At 57.7% G+C, this 26,889-nt stretch overlaps 2 protein-coding genes across 10 annotated transcripts; one reads left to right on the plus strand and one right to left on the minus strand.

Annotated features, from left to right (window-relative positions):
- The first annotated feature begins 8,755 nt into the window (after positions 1 to 8,755).
- Positions 8,756 to 24,414, plus strand: STK11 (serine/threonine kinase 11). 9 transcript variants are annotated; one of them, XR_004425610.1, is made up of 11 exons: positions 8,756 to 9,296; positions 15,540 to 15,623; positions 16,311 to 16,400; positions 17,176 to 17,308; positions 17,397 to 17,533; positions 18,308 to 18,435; positions 19,973 to 20,030; positions 20,102 to 20,298; positions 20,560 to 20,865; positions 21,236 to 21,314; positions 22,413 to 22,550. XR_004425610.1 is itself a non-coding variant. In XM_033134682.1 (10 exons), the coding sequence occupies exons 1-10, from the start codon at positions 9,007 to 9,009 to the stop codon at positions 24,286 to 24,288; spliced, it is 1,374 nt and encodes a 457-aa protein (XP_032990573.1). In that variant the 5' UTR covers positions 8,756 to 9,006; the 3' UTR covers positions 24,289 to 24,414. The 9 variants fall into 9 exon arrangements, 7 of the variants coding, with proteins under 7 accessions (XP_032990573.1, XP_032990577.1, XP_032990571.1 ...); XR_004425611.1 differs by lacking the exon at positions 21,236 to 21,314 and having other exon boundaries at positions 22,413 to 22,549; XM_033134682.1 differs by lacking the exons at positions 20,560 to 20,865; positions 21,236 to 21,314 and adding an exon at positions 24,246 to 24,414 and having other exon boundaries at positions 22,418 to 22,631.
- LOC117038064 (voltage-dependent calcium channel beta subunit-associated regulatory protein) lies at positions 23,869 to 26,858 on the minus strand. Its single transcript, XM_033134688.1, has 2 exons — positions 26,372 to 26,858; positions 23,869 to 26,226 (listed from the first exon to the last, which is right to left on the minus strand). Exons 1-2 carry the CDS (start codon positions 26,437 to 26,439, stop codon positions 25,173 to 25,175), a joined length of 1,122 nt encoding a protein of 373 aa, XP_032990579.1. The 5' UTR covers positions 26,440 to 26,858; the 3' UTR covers positions 23,869 to 25,172.
- Positions 26,859 to 26,889: the final 31 nt, after the last annotated feature.

The raw sequence follows: 26,889 nt of genomic DNA on the forward strand, positions 1-26,889 counted from the left end.
GTCCGACCCATCCTTCTAAGTGTCCAGGGCTCTGGGACAGGTATCGATTCCACCCACCCCCCACCCCCCCAGAGGGAGTTGGGCCTGGCGACTCAGGTCAGGCATGACTGGTGCCGTGTGTCCCTTGGGTTTCACTGTAGGCACTGACAGTTGTACACTCACTCCTGCCTGTTTTGCAGGGAGGGTAGGTAGGTTGGGAGCTCTGAGTGACTTGTGACTTGAGCTCTATGAGAGGACTCTATGCTGTCTTCCCTGTGCCCTTGCCCCTCCAAACCCAGACGAGCAGAGGCAGCCAGCCTTCCCCAGAACAGACCAGGGTGTCCTGTAAGTGAGGTCACATGCCACCCCCATAGGATGTGATGCTGAGGGGTCCTAATTCCTCACCCTAAAGCATCCTGGTCAGATACGTGCCCTTCATAAGGGGGAGACATGCAGACCAGGCAGGAGAGATTACAGGTGGCTGTCCAGGCAGCGGTGCGGCTCTAAGGTCTGAGTACGTGGGAGAAAATCAAGACCATGCCTGGGTTTTGGCCTCAGCAAGTGGAAGGTTGGAGTCGCCACAGAGGACACTTGGTTACGAATCATGCTGCTTTGCACTCATGTGTACAAATGTCTCCCAGATTCTGCTTCCAATTCTGAATATACCCACTGGTGGGATTGCTGGTTGGAATGGTAATTGTACATTTAATTCTTTGGGGAGCTATGCATGAGTTTCCATTTTCTCCATGTCTTCATCAACACTTGTTACTGTCTGTTTTTATGTGGGGGGGGGGGGGTTTGCTGTTTTTGTTTGTTCTCTCGTAATGGTCCTTGTGGGTATGAGGTGGTGGACTTCCTAACTTTATGACAGAATTGCAGACATGGAGGAGGAGGAAGTGGGATCGGGCACCTGCCTCAGCCCTGATCATCTGCCGCCCAGTCTTGCTTCAGCCCCATCCCTCCCGCCTCTGAATTATTTTTTTCCAACATTTAATTACGAACATTTCAAATACAGGGAAGGGTTGAAGGGATTTTGTGGTAAAAAACGGTCTCCAGTTCTTGTGATTAACACTTTGCTATGTTCATCATGTATTTGAAAATCTTTCCTTTCCTCTGCAGCTACCATTGTGTGTGCAGGCGTGCACTGCTGCATTTAAAAATAACTCCACAGGGGTGGCCGGTTAGCTCAGTTGGTTAGAGCGTCCAGACTATGTAATAATACTAAGGTTGCCAGTTCGATCCCCGCGTGGGCCATTGTGAGCTGCGCCCTCCTTAAAAAATAATAATAATAACTCCACATTTGAGTGGGGAAAAATGGACAAAAAGGACTCAACTGGAACACAAACATTGCTGGGGGTTGTGCAGCCACTTTGGAGGACAGTTTTGCGGTTTCTCAAAATACTAAATAGAACTGCTGCTATCTGACCTGACCACTCTATTCCTGGGTATTATCCAGAAGGAAACCGCACAAACCTGCACACGTGTGTTCACTGTAGCATGAATCAGTCGCCAGAACAACCACCCAAGTGTCCCTTGACTGGTGAGTGGATGGAAAAGCTAATGTGTATGATGGAATATTATGGGGACACAACAAGGAACCCACCTCTAGTATCACAGGAACAAGAACATCTCAAGTGACCTGTGGTGACTAGTATCTGGACAATACCAAGCTATAGGGACAAAACTTGACCCCTGCTCTGGAAGGGCTCACGGATGGGGGGACTTGGGAATTTGTGGTGATTATACCATTATATATTTTTGTCAAAATTCATAGAACTGCACTTAAGGGTGCATCTTCATGTCCTGAGTAAGTCTCAGTAAGCTCATGTGTTAGTCTCTGGGGCAGCTGGAGCAAATGACTACATGCTGGGTGGCATAGAACAACAGGAATTTACCCTCGCACATTCTGGAGGCTGGACATCTGAGATAAGGTGTCATAAAGGCGATGGGGAGGGTCCTTCCTGCCTTGCAGCATCTGGGAGATCCGGCGTCCCTGGGCTTCTGGCAGCCTCCCTTACTGTGGCTTGTCACACTTCTCTTGGGTTTAGAGCTCACCTAAGTAATCCATGATCTCAAGGTCCTTGACAACTACAAAGGCCCTATTTCCAAGTGAGGTCACGTTTACGGGTTCTGGGCATTTGGACTGACATCTTTTGGGAACCCCCATTCAACTTGCTGCACCTTGCTTAACCCTCCTGGCCATGTCAGAACACTTGCTCCCAAACACATTACACGCAGGAATATTTGGAAACAATCCTAAATGTCATCCATAAATCCTGTGTGTATCTGAACCAATGGTTCCGAGCCACAGGTGATCCTGCCCCCAGGGGTGGGTATCAGTGCCTGGGACGTCTGGTGGTCAAAACGCGTGCTCCTGGCATGAAGGGGCCAGCCATGCTGCTCAGCACCACACAGTGCCCAGGACCTTCACAGAGAAGGACCCAGTTGGGTGTCCCCAGTGCTGAGGGGGCGACCTGGTCTAGAGTGAATGGTAGGTTACCATCAGTAATGGGAGCCTGGGCATCCCTGCCTTACCTGTGACAAAGTCCAACAAAGGGTGACAATCTGGCTGTCACTCCCTGAGGGACTGGGTTTTAAATCCTGGGGCAAGCATCACACACGCACGTGTGAGCAAACCCAGGGAGCTGGGGACACCATCCCTTGCCTGCCTCCTGGCGGCAACAGCACTTCACACAGACCTGGCCGGCCCCTTCCTCGCTGGATCCTAACATGCAGCCAGGGCTGGATTCCAGAGGGGGGCTGACCTCATTTTGGAAGGAGCCCTCTGGCTCCTGGGGTCCCACTCCGTGGATTGGGGGCTGGGCCCATGGTGAGCTGGGCCTGGGGTCAGGAAGTGGACATTTAAGAGTGAGAGGAGATCCAGGAATCCAGGATGGAGGCATCTAGCCAGGAGAGTGGACAGGAGGTCTGTTGGCTTCCTCTGTCCTCAGTGGGGAAGGGGTGAAGGTGTCTTGGCACCAGAGTGTGGGAATCGAGGGTCAGCAATGGGGCAAGTGGATCTAGGGGCTTGCTGGCTGTGGAGCCCTCCACTTAGGATCAGAAGCCACCTGCCTGAAACCAGGGATTCCCCACCTATAAGCTGGGGCCCCAACCTGTGCCCCGTGATCGTTAACAAACCCTGCAGGTTGGTGAGGATGACAGAATGCAGGAGAGGATTTTTCACAGGCCTCTCACAAATATTCATAACTAGTATCTATGGTTATTCCCATTTGTCATAGTTTACCTTCCCAGAGATCAGGCTGCTTCTTTCAACCCGGTGTGTCATTGCTGGCTGCTCAGTCTTTGCCTTTCATGGTGGTTCGTGAAGTACTAGTAGATCTCACTACCAGTGGCCTCATATTTGCTGACATACGGTATTGTTAATTCCCCTTTCAGAGAAATGGGAAAGTGAGGCCAAGACCTCCCACCTGAGGACTTCTGCTGAGAAGAGAGCTGGGGCCAGTGAGAGTCCCTGGAGAGGCAGAGAACAGCCCCCACGGGGGTCTCAGGCCCCATGATGCTGGGGAGGGCCCTCCAAATCTGGTTCCATACTGGCCTGCCTGGGTGGGTTTGATGCTTGCTACGAACCCTGTGTTGGCAGGACAGACAGCTGGGCAGCCCTAAGGCCTGCATCGCCCTGAGCAGATGGTGCTGGAGTCCTTACAGGGTTCCTGGGGGCTCCCAGGCTAGGCACTCAGGTATGAATCCCCGTGCCACTGTGAGCCGGTGGTTTCCCCTCTGCAAGTCTCAGTCTGCTCACCTACGATGGGGGCGCAGGCGGGGGGACTTTTGAATGTTCTAAAGTGACTCCATCACCCCAAAAAGCAGCCTGTCCCCATCAGCAGTCACTCCCCATCCCCCCTCCCAGCTCTTGGCAACCACTAACCCACTTACGGTCTCTGATGTGCCTGCTGGGGATGCTTCACGTAAATGGAACCGCACTGAGCATCGTGTTCCAGGTGCATCCACGTTACGGCGAGGGGCACGGCCTCACTGTCATGGCCACGTGACACGCCAGTGTGTGGGCCAGACTGTGTGTCCATTACCTGTGGATGGACACTCGCATTGTTTCCACTTTTTGGCTGCTGTGAATCCTGCTGCTGTATCTGTGGACAAGTCCTTGTGTGGACATGAAATTGTTGGGCCATACAGAAACACTGTGTTTAACCTTTGGACTGTTTAGCAACGTAGCCACATCTTTTCTACACAGGTTCTGGTTTCTCCACATTTTTGTCAATAGTTCTTATTGTCCGTTTTTTTTTTTTTTAAATCACAGCCATCCTAGTGGGTATGAAGTTAAATAATTTATTTCTTTTAATCTAACATACCCAAAATTATGTCATTTCAACATGAAATCAGTGTAAATTACTGTGTTTTTTCATAGTCATTAATGATATATTGATAAATACATTTTTTTTCATGATAAGCCTTTGAAACCCAATGTATAGTTTATAGCGCATCTCAGTTTGGGCAGCCATATTACAGGAGCTTAATAGATATATGTGGCCAATGGCTGTTGTACTGGAAGGCACAACTCTCATTGCTGAGGGTGCAGTAGTGACTAAGAGAGTCCCAGTCCCAGCCCCAGCCCCAGCCCCAGAGAGCTCCCCGTCTAGTGCCAGAAACAGAAGAAAAATGGGTTAAAAAAAAAAGATTATATATATATATATATATATATATATATATATATATAAATGAGACAATATCTGATGGTGACAAGGCAAGGATTAAGAAGAAAATCAGCCTAGAAAGGGCCTATGTTCCAGGGGGTGACCAGGATTGCTTCTTGGAAGAGAAGAATGGCCACCTGCATTGGCCACCTGATAGTTCCCAAGTCCCTTCCACATGTTCTACATATCAGGAGAGGATTGTGGGCTCTGTGAAGGAGAGTGGGGCCCCCAGATGCCAAGAAGTTTGGGCATAAGCCAGCAATCAAGAAAAAAAAACCACCAAAAGTAATTTGGGTTGGGCAGGGTTCCCTCCTTTACTGTTTTCTCGGAGAGATTGTTTAGAACTGATGTTACTTCTTCCTGAAATATTTGGTGGAAATTTCCCAATGAGACCATCTGAGCCTTATTTGTGTTGAAGGACTCCTTGTGGTTAACTGGGCCCAGATTCATAACCAGAGTCAAGCAGCCATTGTTTACAGGGGCTTCTCACCCAGGCTGCATGTTTGCTGTTAGAGAAAATCCACAGACTGGGCTGCCAGCCTCCTGCACTGTGCTCCTGCAGGGCGAGTCAACCCTTCCTTACAAGAGAGCTCCTAGGATGGAAGTTTGACCATTAGGACTCAGACTTACACTGTGCAGCTCTATCCCTTTTTGCATCTTAACTGACCAATCAGAATGGTACTATTTGGATCAAACTGCCGATTTGGAGTTTTTATTTGCATAGAAATGAGCCAATCAGTGACTAGGGGTGGGAAGGTCTCACTGTATTAAGTCAGACTCTTGCACTTCTGAGGAGTGCATTCTCAGTTTCTACTAAAGATTGCTTTCTCAGTTGGCTGGGAGACCTTTTATTGAGGATTGTCTTTGTTGAAAGGTTTTTCACTGCAGATTTAATTTCTTTGGTAGATATAAGACTATCCTGTTTCCCCCAAAAGTAAGACCTAGCTAGACAATCAGCTCTAATGTGTCTTTTGGAGCAAAAATTAATATAAGACCTGGTCTTATTTTACTATAAGACCTGGTCTTATCTAACATAACATAAGACTGGGTCTTACATTAATTTTTGCTCCAAAAGATGCATTAGAGCTGATTATCCGGCTAGGTCTTATTTTCGGTGAAACACGGTATGCAGACAATTTGTTCTTCTTAAAGTCTTCATTTTAATGTCTTTCAAGGTGTTAGTCCATTTCAAGTAGGATGTTGAATTTATGGATGTAGAGCTGTCCCTAGTATTTAATCCTTTTAATATCTGCAAGGTCTGTGGTGACGATATCCTTTCTTTCATTCCTGGCATCAGTCATCTTTTTTTCTTGGCCAATCTAGCTAGAGTTTTGTAAAAGTTTTTGGATCTTCTCAAAGAACAAGTTTTGGTTTCATTGATTTTCCCTATTCTTTTTCTATTTCCTCGGTTTCTGTTCTGTTCTTTATGATTTCCTTCTCTAAAGGAGTTTTAGGCTGATGCACGTATTTTGATTGGGGCTTGCTGATAAGCTGGTGCAGCTTGTGCTCCTACTATTCCCAAAACCACGCTAGTCCCCCTTATGTGGGTCATTCCGGAATCTGATGTAACTCAACAGATTGACCCATCCCCAACAACATGCACAGGAGACACTCAATTTTTCAGTTTTACGGAGTTCACAGCTCATGGACTCAGAACCCCCTGCCTGGGGTTCTGGAACCCAAATCCGATGTGTCCGCTTCCAGTGTTTTTCACTTTTTGACTATTGTGAATCAGGAGCTTCACACAAGACAGTTTGTTCTGGCAAAATAATCTATTGCTAAAAAGCAGAAAGGTAGAAAATACGGGCCTGGAACAAGGGAGGTATTTTAAACTTCAAGGTGTATTCTGTGAACTTTTTGTTTTTCACCCAAACCACTGTGGGGACAGAGCCAGGAGTGCAGTTTCCAGGCTCTCGGCCTTATGTGGAAAGGTGCTCACTCGGGTAGTAAATGCCCATCAACTGTGATTGGATGGCCATCAGCTGTGGCTAGTTGGCCGTCAGTTGTAACCAGTGAGCCATTGGCCACTAATATAACTGCCGTGGCTATGCTAGCAGAAAATGGGGGCTAGCAAGAAGATGGTGGCTGAGCTAGCGAGAGCGGCTTGCAGTTAGCACGGCGGATTGCAGGTAGCAAGTGAGATTGGTTGGCGCAGAGGTGATCGGCAGGTTGCAGATAGTGTGGCTCCTGCTTCCTGTGTTTCCAACCCAGCCTCCAGCGAGAATATAGTGGGTATGACTCCCCTATTTATGGCTCCGTGGGTGTTCCTTTTTGTCCATAGCATGTCCTGCGTTCGTATGTGGGGAGTGGGACCAGAGATCCTGCATGACACGCTGCATGACAGCACTTTGCTGGGACAGCCCCAGCTCTGTTCTGTTTTCATCTGTGGGGACGAAGCCCCGGAGAGTAGTTTCCAGGCTCTCGGCCTCACGGCCTCACGTGGAGGGGTGCTGGCTCGGGTAGTAGATGGCCCTTGGCTGTGGCTAGTTGGCCGTCAGCTGTAGCCGGTTAGCCGATTGGCCACTAATATAACTGCCACGGCTGGGGAGTGGGAGTTGGTTGGTTGGCAGAAAAGCGGACAGCAGGTCACATGTCCTGTGAATCCAGCCTCCAGTGAGACTATAGTGGTGTGACTCCCCTATCTATGGTTCCATGGGTGTTCCTTTTTGGCCATACCATGTCCTGCGTTCTTATGTGGGGAGCGGGAGCAGAGACCCCCCCACAGGCCGCCCTAGACATCATCCGAGTTCCTTTAGGGTAGACACAGTCAAGCGCACCTCCCTTTCACTCCTGCCCCACAGATGCTTAATCAAGGCTTTTTGCCTTGAATTGGCCATTGGGGGCTACTTTCTGACCCTTGACCTCAACTCAAGGCGGGGTGTCTGCGGAGAGAGGGCCCGAGCAGGCATCCTGCTGGGTCCCCCGAGGACTGCACCCACCCCACAGCTGTTCGGAGGAGGCCGATGGCGCTCGCAACCTCCGACCCCAGGCCCAAACCCCTCCGAGGTCAACTCCACAACCTCACCGCTCCACGCCCGCGGCCCGCCCCATGACGGGCGCCTCCGTGGGCTAATGGACGAGCCATATCCACCCCTGGGGCGGGGCCGAGTGCGAACCAATCCCCGCTCGAGCTCCCGCCCGGGTCCAAACGGGCCAATCGAAGGAGGCGGTGGGGTGAGGGTTGGGGGCGGGGCATGTCCGTTCCGCCAACGGGCGGGCACGTCAGCACCGCGAGGGGTGGGCCCGCAGCGGTGTGCGGCGGCGCGGCGGCTCAGGGCGGGGGCGGGAGGTAAACAAGATGGCGACGGCATGTCGGGCGCGGAAGGGGGAGGCGGACCGGGGCGCCCGCGAGTGAGGCGGGGGCGCGGGCTGCAGCGGCGGCGGGGCCGGGCGGCACCGTAGCCGCTTTGCATGGGCTGGGCCCCCACGCCGCCCCGCCTGCTCCACGCGTGCGGCGGCCGCGGCGGGGGACACGCCGCCCGGGCCCCGGCGGCCTCGGGAACCTCCGGCCCGGGGCCTACGACCTGCGCCTTCTCGGGCGCCCGGAGCCTCGTGTGGTCCCCGCGCTCCGAGGGCCGCGGCCGACGGCGTTCGGGGCGGAGAGCGAGCGCAGGCTGCCGTTTGGGGCGGAGAGCGCTCGCCGGGCCCGCGCAACCGCTCGGGGGTCCCAGGCCGGATCCTACGGAAGTTGCTCCCTGTGCCGGGAGGGCCCCGGGAGGCCCCCGGGCGGCCCCCGGACCACCCAACGCGCGCCCGGGGCCGGCGGTAGCGGACCGAGCCGTATAGGCTCCTGCCGCTTCTCGGGACGCCCAGGACGGCCGGGCTGCCGCGAGACGCCCTGGTCCCCAGCGAAGCTCGTCTGTCCAGCTTTGGGGGCCCCGGGGCCGGCCGGCCGCGGCGGGGCTCCGGGCGCGCGCTGTGGCCCGCCGGTAATGGACGGCCCGGAGAAGACTTGGCTCGGCCGCGTCCGTGTTTGTCCGAGGGTCTAAAGTCCCTGGAGGATGACCTAGCACTTCGCAGCCCCACCGGCCTCTCCAGGGCCCCCGTGGACGCGCCGGCCCTACCTGGAGCTGCCAGGCCGGGTGGCACCCAAACTTGTGACGCTCCTCACCGTCGGGTGCCTGGGGCCCGGACCAGGCACGCCTCTTGAACTTACGTTTAGTACAATCGTTTCTTTTTGAAGAAGGGTTTTCTTTTCTCTTTTTTTTCTTTTGCGTTTTTGTTGACTTTTTTTAGCGAAGGGAATTTTTTTTGTGGGGGGGGGGGCGGGGGACAAAAAGAAGAATCTCTCACGGGGGAATCCATAAAGGGGGATAAGGGACCGCCGGCAGTGGGAGTCAGAGGCCTTGGGTCCAGGATGGATGTGGCAGACCCGCAGCAGCTGGGCATGTTTACAGAGGGCGAGCTGATGTCGGTGGGTATGGACACGTTCATCCACCGTATCGACTCCACCGAGGTCATCTACCAGCCCCGCCGCAAGCGGGCCAAGCTCATTGGCAAGTACCTGATGGGGGACCTGTTGGGGGAAGGGTCCTACGGCAAAGTTAAGGAGGTGCTGGACTCAGAGACGCTGTGCAGGAGAGCCGTCAAAATCCTGAAGAAGAAGAAGTTGCGGAGGATCCCCAATGGGGAGGCCAACGTGAAGAAGTAAGTTTGGGCTTCCTGCCTCGGGGCACCAGGGTCACCCCCTTTCCTTCCTTCCCTCCCTCCGTCTTTCCTTCTCCCTTCTTGCCCTCCCCTCTCTCCCTCCCTCCTCCATTCCTTCTTTCCTTAAAAACCTGAGCTGACCAGCCGCCTCTTGTGTCCTCCTTGCCAGGGAAAGTGTCGTTGGAAACCTGCTTAAGTACTTTCATAAAGTCAGCTAGCTGGTTGCTGCTGGGCGTTGGTGCTTTTGGGCTCTTGGGCGCCAGTGTCAAAGCCCTCCTCAGCAGGAGTATGTCCCTCTCCCCCCTCGTCCTCCCAGCTTTGCCAAAGCACTTAGGTGTCTGGTGGAACCAGCCAGTGCTTGTTTGGCCCTGAGTTTCTGCACGGAAACGGCCTTGGCGGCCAGCAGGTTTTCCGCGCAGCGAGCAGCCGGTACTAGCGCCAGGCCAAACGCGATTTGTTTATCCTGTTGGAGGGGAACCCTGGGGTTGCCAAAAATAATTGTTTGCACCGGCTTATCAGTCAGCAGTGGGGGACTTAGCTCGTTCCCCGCCGGCCTGGGATATGATAGTAGACGTTAGTGACTGCAGGCCCAGTGACTCCCAGAGGGGAATTGCTTGTGTCTTGGTGAACTTTCTACACAAATTTCTTCATGAACCGTCTGCCCCTAGGCATCCTGGCCGTGCTGGGATGTGCGCATAGGAGTCCCTCAAGGGCGGCCCTGCCTCCTTCCTCTAGCTGGTCTCAGGACAGGGGCACCATTGCTTATCACTGCGTGATAGGGAGTATCCTGCCGACCCCAGACTCTTCGCAGCCTCCACATTCCCAGAAGGGGTTTATCTAACGGGCTAGGTGGCAGGACTGACTCTGACCTTGGCTGGTTCCCACGCCCGTTCTGTAAGTGCCACTCACCGGCTCTGCTTTCATCCCCTCCTTCTCACCCAGTAAGCCAGCGGAGCTGTTTTCACTGGCTCTGGGACAGCCTGGGGGAGGTGAAATGGGTCATGGAGCAGAGAACTGGGGCCGAACTGACAGGGCTTCTGGTCAGTGTCTGTACTGAGAGCAGCCTGCAGGTGGGCATGTGGGCTGGGCAGCGGGCAAGGTGGGCCCGTGTTTTGATGAGGCCTTTTTATAGCCCAGCCTGTGGACACTGGGAGGTGTGGCCCGTATCCTAGGACCAGTTGGTCAGTTCTCTCTCTGCGCAAGCGTCTGTGAGGTGGGCTTTGGGCAGTGTCCTGGGGGAGACTGAGGCCTTGAACGACTGAGCCCTCCTGAGGGCCAAGTGAGCCTCACCCTCAAGTTAGAAACCCCCACTGGACTGCTGGCCTCTGCGTCAGGTTTTCTCATTAAGCCAGAAGCGCATGGGGACAATGTGGCCCTTAAGCTGCCAGGTTGCCACAGCTTTGGGTTGAGGGCAGTGAGCTCCTACATCCAGAATGTTGCCCCCCTCTGGAAATGAACCCCCCACCTCCCGCTCTCCAGGGCAGCCCTTGTTCTTCTGGCCTGGAGAACAGTGCCCATTCCTCTTGGGCTTCATCCCGCATCTGTCCTGGAATGGGCACTGGTCCATCGATGTGTTCTGGTGCAGACCACTGATGCCGTGCACCCCAGGCCCCTCAGGAGCAGCACCCGGAGGTAGGAGGGATTCCAGCACCAATTGATCTAATTAGTCACCCAAGCCCACCCTGCTGCCTATTGCAGGGGTGCCTCAGGGTGTAGACCCGACCAGGGCACCGACTGGTGGCAGCAGGGTTGAGCAGGTCCCAGAAAGGTCCGCAGACCCCAGCTGCCATGGGGGCAGTGTCGGAGTGGGCGAGGGTCCCCCTTGCTAAGATGTAAGGACGCAGTTTACACGTGCCAAGGTCAAGTTCGAGGGTGTTTCACCGTCAAGAACTTCCCTCCTGCTCTACTGGAGACACAAATGACTGGAACCTGGCTGGAAGGCTGCAGAATGGCTGGTGTCCAGCTTCTGTTTTCCTCAGGGGTCAGCCGAGATCCCAAGAACCTCAGGAGACGTGGGTGTGTGGTGTCAGGGCTGCATGCAGCTGGGTCCCTCAGTGTCCATGGGAAGAACTGGAGGAGAAACTGAGGCCAGGGAGGCCAGTGGTTTGTGGTCTGCAGCCAACTAGACAGCATAAGGTGTCAGGCGCAGTGCACCGTGCCAGCACGCAGTTTCATCAGTGCAGTGCAGGCCCCGAGCTGTCCTGTCCACTGGTGGCAGCTGCGATCTTGCTTAAGCCCCTGCCACGTTGTACCAAGTCCCTACTTGGTGATGCAGTGGGCCTGCCTCGTATGGGCCTGTGGTGCCCAGGGGAAGGGAAGGGGTGTATAGGCTGCAGGGGGAAAAGGCTCCTTTGTCTGCCAGAGGTTGAATAGACTCCACTTCCAGTCATCTCTCCTATTGGACTGTCCGGAACCTTCCGGACAAGCTGGCCTCCAGTTTGGATCAGAGCTTTTTTTTTTTTTTTTTTTTGGGAGGGGGGAAGGGGAACAGGACTTTATTGGGGAACAATGTGTGTACTTCTAGGACTTTCAAGTCAAGTGGTTGTCCTTTCAATCTTAGTTGTGGAGGGCGCAGCTCAGCTCCAGGTCCAGGTCCAGTTGCCGTTGTTAGTTGCAGGGGGCACAGCCCCACCATCCCTTGTGGGAGTCAAACCGGCAACCTTGTGGTTGAGAGCCCACTGGCCCATGTGGGAATCGAACCGGCAGTCTTCGGAGTTAGGAGCACGGAGCTCCAACCGCCTGAGCCCCTGGGCCGGCTCCAGCTTTTTCTGAAATAACGTTTGCCCAGGTGCTGGGCCAGGTTGGAATGCCCCTCCTTTCATGGGGCTTCCTCCAGGAAGGCACCTGTCCCTTCTCATTTGTTCTTCCAAAAAGCATTAGGATGTTTAAAAAAAAAAAAAAAATCATAATTTTAATGTCAACACATCTTCCATTTTCATTTGTGTTTTCTTACCCTATCCAAGGACTTTTTAATGCAAAGTGTAACTCTCCTAAGGATCACTTTTTAAAAATAAGTTGTATTTACTTCTCTTTCCATTAGGCAGTAGAACTGCACAGATGAGGCTCATAAAAGGCGTCTGCAGGGTTGCCCCCGCTCCCTCTTATCTGGGGGCAGCAGGGTTTCCTGCAGGTAGAGACAGTTCCATACCTGGTGGGCTCACTCTGGGGGACAGGCAGTGAGTGGGTCCAGCCCTGCAGGTTATAGGATAGCCTCCAGGACAGCTGCACAGACGCTGCACCTCGATTCCACTTCTAGCAAGTTGCCAGAAGTGGAGTTTCTGGGTCAGGGAGCATGCATGTATTTGATAAGCTGCTGCAGACCGCTGGTCCCCCAGCCTATCCAGCCTGGCGTCCATGGCAGCTCAGTGTCAACCTCTTCTCTGTTGAGTATCGTTTCTGGTGAGTGCCTGCCGTCCGTGTCTGGGAAATGACGTAGTATGATGTGCTTAGCCACCTGGGCTGTCCCTTCCCCTTGGGTGGTCTGCCCCCTGTGTGGCCAGGTCCTTGGCAAGGGGTGGTGGCTCTGCGAATGGACACACCGGTGTCCAGGCTGGGTCAAGCAAGGCCGAGACCACCTTCCGCTGATTGGCAGATACTTGGTGCTGAATGGTTGGAATTTTAGCACGTCAAGAATCGGAGCCCTGGATTTTGTCAGCTCTCATTCCCATCCTGAGTGGCCTGCCCCCCTCACTATTGGGTAGGATTCTGCTGTGAGGCCAGACTAGCTGGCTGCCAGAGGTGACAGCAAGAGGGCACGCTTGTCCACCCTGGCTTACCCCCACTGAGTGTCCTGGCGGCCTCCCTGTTTGCCAGGTCCTTCCCTGACAGGGGGGAAGTCTGCAACGTGGTGGGAGCATGGGGCACTGGACCAGGGCTCGTGTACAGTGTGGCTTCTCGTCCATGAGTGTCAGGTCACAGCTGAAGCTGCCCTTTACCCCACATCCACCCCGTCGCTGAATTGTAGTTTATCTTAAAACAGCTTTACTGAGATATAATTTACGAAACATAAAAATCACCCTATTAATGTGAAATTCAGTGGCATTTAGTCCTTTCACAAATTGTGAAACCCTCACCACTACCCAACTCTAGAACATTCCATCACCCGAAAGAAGCTCTGTCCCCATAAGCAGTCACCCCCACCACCTCCCCCAGCCCCTAGCAACCACGAACCCACGTCCTGTCTGTGGACGCGCCTGTTCTGGACATTTCCCATGAGTGGAATCACACACTGTGTGGCCTTGTGTGTCCGGCTTCTCTCATGAGCCCCGTGTGTTCAAGGTCCATCCATGTGGCAAGTGTCAGCGCCTCCCTCCTTTTCATGGTCAAGAAATGCTCCCATGTGTGGGTGGGTCATGTTGTGTTTGTCACCTGTCAATGGGCATTTGAGTTGTTCCCACTTGTTGCCTATTGGGACTCCTGCTGCTTCAAAAGTGTGTGCAAGTGTTTGTATTGAACTGTACTCTCGTATTGAATTTCCTCCTGTAGTCTCCCTCTCCCTCTGAAAGCCCCTTGCTGCGTGTTTAGAAGCCTCAGCAGAGGGGTTCTTGCGCAGTGTCCCTCTGCCATCGGCCCGGGCCTGCCACCTGGAGGGAAGCAGGGTGGGGTGTTTCCCTGGCAGTTGCTGTGGCTGCCCTCTCTCTCCTGGCCGTCCCCACATGTTTCTGGCTGACCACGGAGGCGGCCACTTTCCATTCCTCTGCAGGCGTGAATGGCTTTATGATCTGGCTCTTCAGTTTTTCGAGGATTGAATATCGAGGCACTGAAGTTGGGCAGTGCCCGCGGGCAGGTCCCGAGAAGCAGAAGCAGCCCCCCCGACCTGGAAGGCCCGCTTCCTCCTGCGCTTCCTGCATCCTGGCTGGGTGCTTGGCTTTTCCTTTCTATTTAAACATTGTTCTCGTTTTCTGGCCCGAGAGGCACAGTGATAGAAGCCCTTCTGTGCTCCCTGAGGTCACTGCAGCACCAGTTTTGGTGGCCGCCTCCTGCGTTCTCTCTTGGCTCAGGTGGTGTTGATCGCACATCTGGTCTGCACACATGATCCTGCCGCCACCAGTGACACGTGGTTCCTGCTGCACGTCTCTGAGAGGTGGACAGTACGTCTGCTCTTTCCTGGTACAAGTGCTGGGACTCGTGTTTACACAGAATGCTCTGATCCAGTTGCTGGACAAATGACCCCCCCACCCCACCCCCGTGAATCAGCCTCGTTAAGTTAAGCTCGTGGGCCTCTTTGTCTCACTGCTGAGGACAGGCCAGCATCATGTGATTTGCGACAGAATTCACCCTGACGGTGACAGTGGGCAGAGGGGGGCATGGCCCGGGGGATGGGCCTGGGCCCAGGTTATCTCAAGACACGGAATGTAGAGCCGTGGGGCTCATCCTCTTACCAGTAAGGACCTGGGGTGCCCACTCCTGCTGCAGCCATGTGGCCTTGTGGGCAGTCTGTGCCACATTTAGGAAGGTATGCCTGGGCTCGGACAGTCACCTCCTCCAGTCGCTTCCCAGTCCTGCTGCCTCTGCCCCAGGAGCCCGTGTCCTCTGTGGATGGACAAGTGGATGGCTTCCACCCTGGGGCTTCTGCATGGTGCTGCCGTGCTTGCCCAAGCAGCTTTCTGTGGTGACGTGGCTTCAGTTCTCCTGGGCACACACCTGGAGTGGAATTGCTGGGTCTCCTAGTAACTGTTTAGCTTTCCGAGGAGCTGCCAGCCCCCAGCTGTGCGGGCCCTCTCTTGCTCAGACTCTTGGAGAGGTGACACATGGAAGGCCATCTGCAGAGCAGGTAGCGCTGTGCCCTTGTCACAGGCTGGTAGGTGTGGTTGGTGCTAGGTGGGCAGGGAGGCCCTGGTGTCCATTCCGGCAGGGCTGATGGGGCCGCCTTCTCCCCCGCTCCTTCCTGGAGCAGCTGAGGTCTCCAGGCCCCTTCTGGGGAGGGCCCGGACTCTGGTGCCGTGCTGTGAGCCCCGCTGCGCACCAGTAGGCGCCTACGCCCCCCTCACTCTGCTGTCCCCATGTGTAGTCTCTCGTGAAACAAACCGTGCACCCACAGATGAAGTGCGTAACGTCCTGATTGTGGGTCCCCGTCCAGGCCATTCAGCGGTCCGTATGCAGACTGGCATGGCAGAAGGGGCAATGGCAGTGCCTCCCAGTTCTCTTGGCGCCTCAGAGCTGGCGTGTCCTCTGCATGGCATCCGAGGGCGAGCTCCATGTGCCACCACGCAGAGGGCTCGGCTGACACTGTCCTCTCTCCAGGGAAATCCAGCTACTGCGGAGGCTGCGGCACAAAAACGTCATCCAGCTGGTGGATGTGCTGTACAATGAGGAGAAACAGAAGATATATCCTTTGGGGCTGGGTTGGGGGGGCATGGGCCACGACACCCACATGTCTTTTCCCAGTTATTCTGAAGCGAGCTAGGCTCACCCCAGAGCCCGAGTGGGAGTCCGGGGTCTGGAGAGAGGATGCTTTCCGGCCTCAATCTGGGTGTTTGGAGGTACCCTATGGCAGGCACTCCCCTGCTTCTGGCATTTGGGCCTCGCCTGCAGGGATGAGAGGTGTGTCACTCTGGAGGAACACCGGAGTGTCCTCGGCCTTTGCCCTTTATTGAGGGGGACAGCTCTCTCTCTGTAGGACACGTGGCCCTGGCGGTCTCCAGCTCCCAGAAGCAGGTACTCTGAGAGACCCCTGTCCTTCCACAGAGACGTTGGTGCAGTGATGGGGTTACCAGCACGCAATGTCTCTCTGTGCACGTCTCACGGCTGCCCCTGGTATTGGGGGGCTTCGGCCTGACCGTGGGCTACCCGTACCAGTCCTGTGGCCTTGCCCCTGCAGCTTCTCTCCCACTGGCCTGAGACACACGGTCACTTCAGCTCTCCTGGCCTAGCTGCCCCTGGTCTCCCACCGCCACCACCTTCCAGGGCCTTCTTCCCAGCTATCCCCACCAACACCTGTCCATTCGTTCCCCAGGGTCAGGCACTGCCTGGGGTGGGAGTCTCTGCCGAGCTGTGGTTTCCTTAGCCCCGCACGTATATGGTGATGGAGTACTGCGTGTGTGGCATGCAGGAGATGCTGGACAGTGTACCGGAGAAGCGCTTCCCCGTGTGCCAGGCTCACGGGTGCGTGCGTCCTTCCGTTCTGCCGGCCCACCTGCAGACCCTCCCACCAGCTTCGAGGAGTGAGCCCTGTGTTCCAACAGCTTTTTCTGATTATCAGTTAAATGAAGGCTCAAGTGTGCTTTAAGACCTCTTCAGAGCTTGGGGGAATTGGTTTGTGGTACCCCCAACTGGCACCCCGCTCTGCGCACCCCCATGCTCCGGTATGCCTGCTCCTGAGGCTTTGAGACCCCTGGTCCTTGGGAAGCCCCTGACAGTGGCCTGTGCTGCTACTGCTGGCTGGCCGGACCCCCTGGGGAGTCCCCCCAACTGAGTGCCACCCCCCCCCCCCATTGCTGCAAGACCAGTTGGCCTATAGTGTGAGTCCAGGGGATGCCGGTGGGGTAAGCCTGGGTCCCTGGTTCCAGGGAGGGCTCCAGGCGGCTACATGGCCATGTGCAGGCCAGAGCTGTGTGTGTGTGTCTCTCTCTGTGTCTCTGTCTCTCTCTGTGTCTGTCTCTCTCTCTCTCTCTCTCTCTCTCTCTCTCTCTCTCTCTCTCTCTCTCTCCTCCCTCCCTCCCTCCCTCCCTCCCCCTCTCCCCGCTCTTGAGCAGATGAGAAGCATAATGACAAGTTGGGGGCCAGGAGCCCAGAAGCAGTTCAGCCTTGCCGGTGGTCCCTGGTTCCCTGACAGGCTGCTGTCCTGTCACTTCTGTTTGCCCAGCCTCAAAGGCTCCCAAGCTGTGACTTCTTGTCTTTGGTCCCTCTGGGTGACCCCAGGCTGCCACTGTCCCCACAGGTACTTCTGCCAGCTGGTGGACGGCCTGGAGTACCTGCACAGCCAGGGCATTGTGCACAAGGACATTAAGCCTGGCAACCTGCTGCTCACCACCGGCGGCACGCTGAAGATCTCCGACCTGGGTGTGGCCGAGGTAGGCCACCGCCCGGGCTGTGTCGGGCTAGCGCTCCCTGAGTGCCGTTCCTCAGTGCCCCCGCCCCCCCTCCCCCGCTCTGCCGCAGGCCCTGCACCCATTCGCTGAGGATGACACGTGCTGTACGAGCCAGGGCTCCCCTGCGTTCCAGCCGCCAGAAATCGCCAATGGCTTGGACACCTTCTCTGGCTTCAAGGTGGACATCTGGTCGGCTGGGGTCACGCTGTAAGTGCCTGTGGGACCTGGTCCTCTCAAGCCACCCCAGGGCCCCTCCTTTGCCCACCTTGCTCAGGCTCTAGGCTTCCAGAACCTGCCCCTCCTGGCGGGTCCCCCAGACACCCCACAATTGTGGGGCGCTGTGGAGCCAGTTAGCAGCCCCTGCAAGTGGAAGTGAGGGCTGCCCCCCTTAGTCGTCTAGAGTCCCACTTGTCTCCATTCTCACTGGCTGATGATCCCTGGCCACACTCACCTTGCGGTGAATTCTGTCTGGATGCTTTATACTGAGAATTCTCAGACGTGCACGTTGACAATGTTGCTCGGCCCACTGCCGTGTGCCCCCCACCCCATCCTGCTGTGTCCTGAGTTGGGCTGTCTGCCCATCAGGGTGTGTCTCTGAGCAGTTCTACGTAAGCAGCGCTAAGTGGGCTTCAGAGTTCTCTGGAACCCTGTTCATTCTTGACGTTGGCACTCATGCTGCAGGCTCGCGGGCACAATCCCCAGGTCCAGAACCTTCTGTCCACCTCTGCACCAGGGCAGCTGCCAGCATGGGCATTTGTATTCATATAGCATGTGACCCACCTTTTTAAAGTGTAAAATACCAGTGGTTTTTGGTATTTTCAGTGGTGGAGCCACTACCCTTTATTCCAGAACATTCTTGTCCCCCAAAACGAGGCCCTGTAGGTGAGGGTGGTTTGAGGCTTCTGTGCCAGGGTGGTTCTGGGCCAGGGCCATAGGATGGGCCCTGACTAACCAGCCTCTGCCCTTTCCCTCGGGGCGAAGCTACAACATCACGACAGGCCTGTACCCTTTCGAGGGGGACAACATCTATAAGTTGTTCGAGAACATTGGGAAGGGGGACTACACGATCCCAGGAGACTGTGGCCCCCCGCTCTCGGACCTGCTGAAAGGTGAGGACCTCAGGACGGCGACTGACCGTGGGCCCTGGGGAGGGCCAGGATGTGGGTGTGTGCCAAGGGTGGGCTGCCATCGGGCAGTGGGGGTCCTCTTTGCAGCCTCCACCTGCCTTTGCTGCCCATACTTCCCACTGCTGATGGGGGGGCTCGACGCCTAGTGGGGTGTGGAAAGTGGCTGGGGCCAGGGAGGGCTGACACCTCGAGGCTGAGCCTTGTGCTCCTCCACCTGCTCTGACCACCCTCCCACCTGCCCCATGCTTCCCGCGCCAATAGCAGCGGTGACCTCAGCCCACTTGCTGGGTGGTGAGCTTCCTGCTCTATTTCCTGGCAGGTGCAGCAGGTGGCGCTGTCCAGCCACAGTGCTGTGGGCCAGGTGTATGTAGACAGATAGGTGGGAGCCTAGGTGGTCTGTCCTGAGGTTGACTGGAGTCTGGATGAGACAGTTTATTAGGATGTCTCACATCCAGTGTCGGCCCAGTGTGTGACTGGTGTTTAGTATTTATCAGTGCAATACTGTCTCAGTTTCTTTTCCTGCCCTTAGTCAGGCTCTGGTATGTGATTGACCTTGTACTCGTCTGCATTGGACCCTTGGTCAGTGCTTAGACTTCTAACGTACATCTGGAAAGGGTCGTGTCATGTTCCCAAGCCTCCCAAACACGCCTCAGAGTTCCCTAGCAGCTGAGTTAAGCTGGTTCTTGGGTGTGAGAACGCTCGGCCTGGGGGCTCTGCCTGTCAGTCAGGGTAGATAGGCCATGTCCCATGAGTCCTAGAGCCGCCCTGGCTCTGAGTGCTGGTGTGTCAGAACCCCCAGGCACACTGGGAGGGGATGTTGCTGGCAGCTGTGCCAGGGTGTGGATAGCTGAGGACAGGGGAAGCAGAGGCAGGCAGGCCCCCCCAGCCCCCCGAGCAGTGAGGCCACTACCGTGATTGCACCCCCCCACACACACACGCCCACTGCCATTCAGACCTCAGCTCCCAAAATTGGTGCGATTTCCTGAGAATGCAGTCACTCTCTCGTGGGTCCTGTAAAGAGCTCAGAGCTGTACCCCATCCCCTCCTGTGTGTCATGCTCACTTAGGAGGGACGACTCCGTCCTGCGGCCTAAGTGTGTGCCACGGTCAGGTCTTGCCCCTTCCGAGTGAGTGTCGTGAATACCACTGTCTTGGGCCGTGGGGTCCTGCCTGGATACCATGGGTCACCGGCTGGGCACTGGCAGAGGGCGGCCCCATACTTCCTCCCCATGGATCGTGTGGACAGCAGGTCCAGCCCTGTGGGGCAGGGTGGTCCTGCCCAGCCTGCTTTGGTCTCCTTGTGGAGGCGGTCTCCCCCTGCTTGTCTTCCCAGCCATATTGCCCACGTTTCTGCAGTTTTCCGCAGGTGGCCATGGTGCCTGGATGGCCCCTTGTGTCCCAACAGGACAGTGCCCCGGGGCTGCAAGTACCATGTCCATATGGCTACAGGCCCAGCACCGCTGGACAGGGGCAGGCGGGGCTGGGGCCCAATGCTGACTCTCCCATGGTCTCCCCATCAGGGATGCTGGAATACGAGCCGGCCAAGAGGTTTTCCATACAGCAGATCAGGCAGCACAGGTGAGTGTCCCCAAGGGGCCTGCGTGGGGAACTGGGTGCCACGGGCCATCCTGATGTGCCGGCTTCCGCAGCTGGTTCCGGAAGAAGCACCCGCCAGCCGAGGAGCTGGTGCCCATCCCGCCGAGCGCGGACTGCAAGGACCGTTGGCGCAGCATGACTGTGGTCCCCTATCTGGAGGACTTGCACGGCTGTGCCGACGACGAAGGGGATGAGGACCTCTTTGACATTGAGGATGACATCATCTATACTCAGGACTTCACCGTGCCCGGTGAGTCTGGCAGCTGCAGTGACTTGCAGCCTGGCCTCGACATTCTCAATGTCCTCGAGCCCTCATGGCAGGTCTATCCACGCTGGCACAGACCAGCCCAGCAGACCAGCAGGAGCAGGTGGGGACCCAGAGGGCGGAGGCCGCCCAGCCCTCTGTGTTCGTTCCTCGGACTGCAAACCGCATCCTGCTGGGTGGTGAGCGAGGGCGGAGGCCCCTCTGATGGCCCGCCGCCCACCCTGACGTGCGGCCTTGCTTCCCCAGGTGGCGAGGAGGCATCTGAGGCAGGGCTTAGAGAGGAGCGAGGCGCCCGGCACCGCCAGTGCTCACACCTTTCTGCAGAGGAAGCTGAGGTCGGGGGCGTGCAGGGGCTCGAGCAGGCGCCGCAGGCCCTAGTGTAGCCGCCCTTCCCATGGCCTGGAGGCCATGCTGCGCCCCTGCGGGCCCTCGCCGAGTCTTCCCCGGAATCTGAGGGAGGCAGGGCAGCTCCCCTGTTGCTGGATGTGTCCCTCCACAGCACCCACAGCTCTGTTCTGTTGGGGGACCAGTTACGCAGGCCCCGTCATAAAGGTTTGCCAGATGTGTGTGCCGGTGGTGGTTGCGTCCCATCCCCAGCTCGTCAGCTGGGTGCTGGGTTTTGCTGTAGAGAGAACCAGTGTGCCACGGTGGCCTGCGGGGTGGGTGGGGCCCCTTGGAGCTGTGTCCCACTATCCTGGGGTCTGTGGTGCCTGTTGCCAGTCGCAGGTTCAGCCTGGATCAGCGGGAGGTGATGTGTGTGTGGTGCCCTGGCCCTGGGGTCCCTGGCTGCACTCCAGTTCTGGGTTTGAGGCCTCCTGAAGCCTCCATCCCCTCTACAGAACAGGGGTGAGATGTCCTGCCTCTCAGAGGCACTGGGTCCTGTGACAGGTGACAGGTACCTAGCTGTCACCCTTGCCGGCAGGTTGCCTGTTGTCCGAGCAAGGCGGAGTGAAGACCCTGCCAGGCCCCCAGAGCTGTCTCCCAAGCACCCCTTGAGCCATGTGAGATCCAGGGGTGGTCTTTCCTGGGAAGGGATCCCCAGCCTTGGAATGTGCTCTGCTCCAGAAGTGGGGTAGTCCAGTTTCGAGGTTGGGCAGCCACTTTTCCCTGACCTGCTCACGAGTCAGTGGTGGCCTGTGTTGGGGTGGAGACCCCTGCTAGGACCCCTCTGGTCCCAGTCATGGGTCACCCTAGGAGGCTCTTGGCTGCTTGGCCTTGGCCTCCCTGGACTGTCTCCACTGTGGAAGTCCTGCCACCCACCCTGAGAGCTGGGCCTTGGGCCGGGTGTGACTGCTCAGCGGCTGCTGGCACGGTGCCTTGAGGGTGGATGGGGCAGACCCCGGACCTGCTGGCCATCCCCCCACCACCGACAGTGCTAATGGGCTCTGGGTGGTCCATGCAGAGACCCACGTGTGCTCTGTCCAGTGGGATCCTGTGAGCACGGATGAGCTCTGACCTGGCATATGTGGGTGGGCATGGCAAGGTTTAGAAGCCGCCGAGTCAGGCCCTGGACGCCCTTGGTAGAGGAGGGGCTACAGCTTAGAGCAGTTTCCTGCCAATGTCGTAGGAAGGTGGGCCGCATGGCTGGGCTGCGTGGGCTCCTGGTGGTGCAGCGGAAGACAGGGCCCTCCCTGCACACCCTCCTCTGCGCCCACCTCAGTGAGCACTGGAGCGTAGGCACACGTGCACAGCCCCGGGCTTGTGGGTCCCAGGATGCTGGTGAGGGTGGAGGTAGGGGCACAGTAGGCCCCCAGCACTGATCCCTTCATCCCGTGCCTGGTACGGGGAGCCGGCGGGCTATTTCTGGAGCGATGGCACATCTCACACACCTGGCCTGAGCCCAGTCCCACAGGGCCCAGCAAGGTGTGGATCAGAACAGGTGAGAAGGCCGAGTCTCGAGCCCCGCACCCCAGGTCCCCAGCCTTCAAGTGCCTGGGCCCCCACCAGCCCGCTCTGAGGCCTGCCTTCCCTCTCCCTGGGTTAGGGCTCCTGGAGGCAGGACCTGGGTGGGACAGGTGGGGTCGTGCCTGGGGAGGGGGGCAGCCTGGGAGGGGTTAGTGTTGGGCCCCCATCAGCCCGCACCGCCCTCTTGCTCCTAGGACAGGTCCCAGAGGAGGAGGCCGGGCAGAATGGACAGAGCCGAGGCCTGCCCAAGGCCGTGTGCATGAATGGCACCGAGTCGGCCCAGCTGAGCACCAAATCGAGAGTGGAGCGCCGGGCCAGTGCCGCCTCCAACGCCCCCCGCAAGGCCTGCTCCGCCAGCAGCAAGAGCCGCAGGCTTTCGGCCTGCAAGCAGCAGTGAAGGCAGCTGCCCGCAGGTAGGCCACAGCACGGGTGGCAGGAGTGGGTGGGGGTGCACATGGGCATTGCCCGTGCTTGGCCAAGTCACTGTCCTGTCCCCTGCTGACCACACCTAGTTCCTCCCTTCGAAGTCCTGTCAGTCTGCTGTCACCACCATCAGACTTGGGGTCGAGGGCCGAGGAGGTCACTTCCTGCCGGATACTGGCCACTTGGGAGGCCAGCTGGGGCCTGTGCAGGAGGGCCCCAGGGGCTCACCCTGCCTGAGATGCAGGCTGCTGCCTGGAGGGATTGCTGGATTTGGAGGAGGCTGCATGGCAGGAGGCTGGGAGGGGCCAGGGTCTGGCTGAGCCTGTCAGCCTGGCCGTTGTGCGGCCCTCTCCCTGCTTGCCCCTCCCACCCCTGCCTGCCCCAGTCCTGGAAGGGGGGGGGGGAGGGGGGATAAGGCACCAGACATGTCGGAGCCTCACAGTGCCTGCTCAGGGTGTGGGGGTGTGGGCAGTGGGCTGTGGGCCTGGGTAGCAGCTCCCCTGCCCAGCTGCAGCCCCACTGAAGGTCATGTTTCATCCCGCTGGGCAGTGTGCAACTCGCAGCTTAGACTTCCTGGCCTCTCAAGACTTGACAGCCCCATGAGCCCCGGCCTGTTTCCTTGGCCGTACCAGTGGGCCCCAGGGTACCCTGCGCCTGCCTCCCGGGACGCAGAGCATTTGCTGGCCCAAGACTGACACAGTGTCCCATCTGCAGCCCATCTCCAGGAGCCTTGGGCAGGAGCCACGGTCCAGGTTCTACGGCCCAGGTCCTCCTCAGCCTTCCCACCGCCTGCTGGCCCATCTCCGGCCGCCCAGGAAGGCTGCTGCCACACCCTCCGTGCCGACCACCCCTTGGGAAACGGGGGTCCTGGAGGGCTGTGGCTGGGGAACAGCAGGGACTGGGGTCTGGCCTCCCCAGTCTCATGGGCAGTGGACACGACCTCCTGTTGACTTTGCAATCCTGTGCTGAGCCCCTCTCCCTAGCCAAGGGAGGAGGGCGAGGCTGGGCCATGGGCCCCGCGCAGCCCTCGCCATGCACTTTACGTTTAGACTACTGGTTCTTGCCCTGACTTCTCTTTACTTTGCTACATGTTAGCGCCTCCCACACCTAGTGATGTGTTCAAACTGCAGCCGCGCTGGGGTGGACAGGCCTGCCCACAGAGATGCATGCCCAGTGCCCATGGGAGCCAGGTGGCTGCCTTGTTTTTGTTTGGTTTTCTTTTCTTTCTTTTTTTTTTTTTTTAAGAAAATAAAAACAGGTGGATTTGAGCTGTGATTATGAGGGGTGTTTTGGAATTGTTGGGTGGCAGGACATGCCGTCAGGTGAGGCGTCTGAGTCTGAGCCGGGGCCTCTCCATGGACCCCATTGCACAGGGACTGGCTCTAGTCTGAGGCTTAGTGCTGGTGTGCTGGGAGACCTGGGCATCCACGGCAGGTTTGCCTTGTAAGGCCACACTGGCCCCTGCTGTTCTCCCAGTGGTGACCCTGCCTCTCCAGAGCCTCTGCTCAGGCCCAGGGTCTACTGTTCCACAGTGCAGGGGCCAGGGCCTGACAGTGGGACACTGGCCCTTTTCCTCAAGGCCTACTGTGTGCTTGGGTCCCCAGACAAAACCCAGAGAAGGACAGAGTGTGCAGTCAATACTTATAATCAACTGGAAAACAGAACACAAGAAACTCCATCACTGGATGGATGGTACAGAGCTCGAAGCTTGGAGGGGCAGGGCAGGGGGGCGCAGCCACCCATCTTTTGGCAATAAATAAAGCTTAGGAAACTTGAAACCTTGGCCATTTGGGTTTTGTGTTTAAGTCTCAAACACTGATGAGTCCTGGCCGTTCTTTGGACGTGCGGCCACGGGGCAGGTGGCCCACTCACATGCGGAGGGTGGGCAGACACCAGGAGGAGCCATCCAGGACGAAGGTGGTGGAGGCGGCGGCAGTGGGTGTGGTTATTGCTTGGAGGGGGCTCGGACTGCCGAGAACACGCCACGGTGAGGTAAATGGCTTTGGGAGCGTTGGTGGCTGCGGCAGGTGCACTGTTTGGTCCTGTCCCAGCAGGCTCAGTGCATGCACCCTGGCATAGACTCCAGCTGGGGCAGAACAGGAGAGCTTGAGGATGGCGCTGGGAGGGGCACCCTGCGCATACGCCCCCCACAGTTGGCCCACAGTGCCCCTCCAGGGTGGAGGCCTTGGTCTGTGCCTCCCACGAACAAAGGCCGTGCTACCACCCAGAGGCCACACTGTCTGAGGTAAGGGCAAGTGAACGTGGTCCTGGGGGGCCTGAAGATGGGAATAGCATTGCTCCCTCCAGATGACCCAGGGTCCTCGAGCCTCCCGATTCCCTGCCAACCCAGCAAAGTGCCGGGAGGGGACTATGCACCTGTGCACCAGGGGCAGCATGGGGTGTCTGGGGCAGTGGGCTTGGGTGTGAGGCCCTGCTGTCCCAGCACAGGTACGTCTAGACATCGTGCCCACGTATGTCTGGCCGTGGAGGCCCCACGTGCACTGAAGGAACTGGAGAGGGGGGCACAGGTCCTAGGCTGGGCTGTGGTCTGGAGATGTGGGTGCAGCAGCGGCTGCCAGCAGGGGGACCCCAGAGACAGGCTGGGCTAGGCGTGGCAGGAAGAGTCTGTCGTCCAGGCCAGCTGCCAGCTTGTCCAGCATCTCTCCAGGGGGCCCAATGCACAGGCCTGAGTTAGAGCAGCCGCCACCGCCGCCGGGCTCCTCCTCGATGGCAGGGATGGCAGGCCCCGCAGGGGCAGCCAGCTCATCGCCTGCGCGGGTGTCGGATGGGCAGTCAACACTGTCGCCACGGCGCAGGGGTGCACGCATCGGGCGGGGGTCAGCCCCAGGTGGGGCGGGGGGTGCAGCATGTGCCCCGGGATCGCTGTGCTGCCGACCCCGCTGCTGCCACTGCTTTCGCACGTGGGGGTGCGGGTGTGCGCGGGTGCGATGGCGTGCAGTGGTGGGCGGGGTGTCGTCAAAGTGTGGGTCGTGGCGCAGGAACTCATGAAAGAGTGCGTCTGTCTTCTCATCCACGCTGTAGTCTCGGCGAGGGGCACGGCGGGGCCAAGCGCGTGGGCTGCAAGGGCGGGCGGGTGCCTCTGCTGGGGCCCCCTCAAAACTGCCCCCCATGGTCGCCACGTGGCCCACGCTGGGGAAGGAGCGCTTCTCAGGTAGGCTGGGAGGCCCCTCGTCACCTGCGCCACGCCCCTCGATGCTGGCATAGCCACTGTCCATCTGTAGCAGCTTGCGTGGCCCGCTCGCCTCACTGTCTATGGACCGTGGTGTGGGTGGTGGGGAGGGAGGTGGGAATGCCGGCGCTGTGCCCCCGGAGCCCGAGCTGTCACCACTTCGCACCGAGTCACGGTCGTTGCTGCTCTGGTCTGAGGCAGTGGCCGCGTGCAGCTCAAGGGAAGCACGCAGGCTCCAGATGTCACGGTAGACGGTCTGGGCCTGCTCAGAACCTGCATCCCGCTCACCATCTGATTCCTGCTGCTGCCGAGGCCCCCTGCCACCACCACCGTTCTCTGGCGGGGACTCGGGACTCACTCCTCCCGCTGGGCCTGCCTCCGCCGCCGCCTCTAGCCTGCAAACCAGGCCACAGCGGTCAGAAGGCCACACAGCCCACATTGCCACCTCCGCCACCCTGCTGGGTGGGGGAGGATGGGCACTGATCAGGACACTCTGGGCTTGGCCAGGACCTGCAGAAGGGGCATCTTAAAAAACGCTACCTGTCTCCTTTGCAGGGGGTGCTTTTGGGGGAAGCCCTGAGCTCTCCTGTAGCCTGCTTTTCAACCATGATGTCTCATACAGTAGTGACCTAAGCACCTGTGGGTACAGGGGCACTGGCTGGCTCCTCACCCAGAAAGAGTGATGTTTTCCTCTGAGCTACCTTCTTCCTAACATCTTAATGTGGGAGGGGATGACAGGGGTGGGGCGGAACTAGCGAGGAAGAATCCAACTGGGCCTCTACCCCTGGGTGACTAGATGTGCCTTAGATTCACAAGGAACCAGGAGGTGATACGCAATCAGGAGGAGGTCGTCAGCTAGACCGGGACGTGTCCAAAAGTAGGAACCTTGCCCGCTCCCTGGGTTCCCCATCCCACTGACGTGGGCCCAGAGCTTAAGGATAGCTACCTTTGGGCTGGGGGAAGGGTCCTGCTCTCAGAAATGGTCACGACAGTTTCTGAGAGGCGGCTGTCCAGCCCTCAGGAGCATGGGCAGGTGGGAGAGGATCCCTCAGGCCGTG

The sequence above is a fragment of the Rhinolophus ferrumequinum genome, chromosome 18, assembly GCF_004115265.2.
Source record: "Rhinolophus ferrumequinum isolate MPI-CBG mRhiFer1 chromosome 18, mRhiFer1_v1.p, whole genome shotgun sequence".
Lineage (NCBI taxonomy): Eukaryota > Metazoa > Chordata > Mammalia > Chiroptera > Rhinolophidae > Rhinolophus > Rhinolophus ferrumequinum.

Bases quoted from the DNA above. Each gene is read 5' to 3' on its own strand.
- STK11 (XM_033134680.1), top strand. From the start codon at position 9,007: ATGGATGTGGCAGACCCGCAGCAGCTGGGCATGTTTACAGAGGGCGAG. The intron at 17,309-17,396 runs GTAGGCCACCGC...GCTCTGCCGCAG, and splicing joins CCGACCTGGGTGTGGCCGAG to GCCCTGCACCCATTCGCTGA. The intron at 17,534-18,307 runs GTAAGTGCCTGT...CTCGGGGCGAAG, and splicing joins TGGTCGGCTGGGGTCACGCT to CTACAACATCACGACAGGCC.
- LOC117038064 (XM_033134688.1), bottom strand. From the start codon at position 26,439: ATGGTTGAAAAGCAGGCTACAGGAGAGCTCAGGGCTTCCCCCAAAAGC. The intron at 26,227-26,371 runs GTAGCGTTTTTT...CCTGGTTTGCAG, and splicing joins ACCCCCTGCAAAGGAGACAG to GCTAGAGGCGGCGGCGGAGG.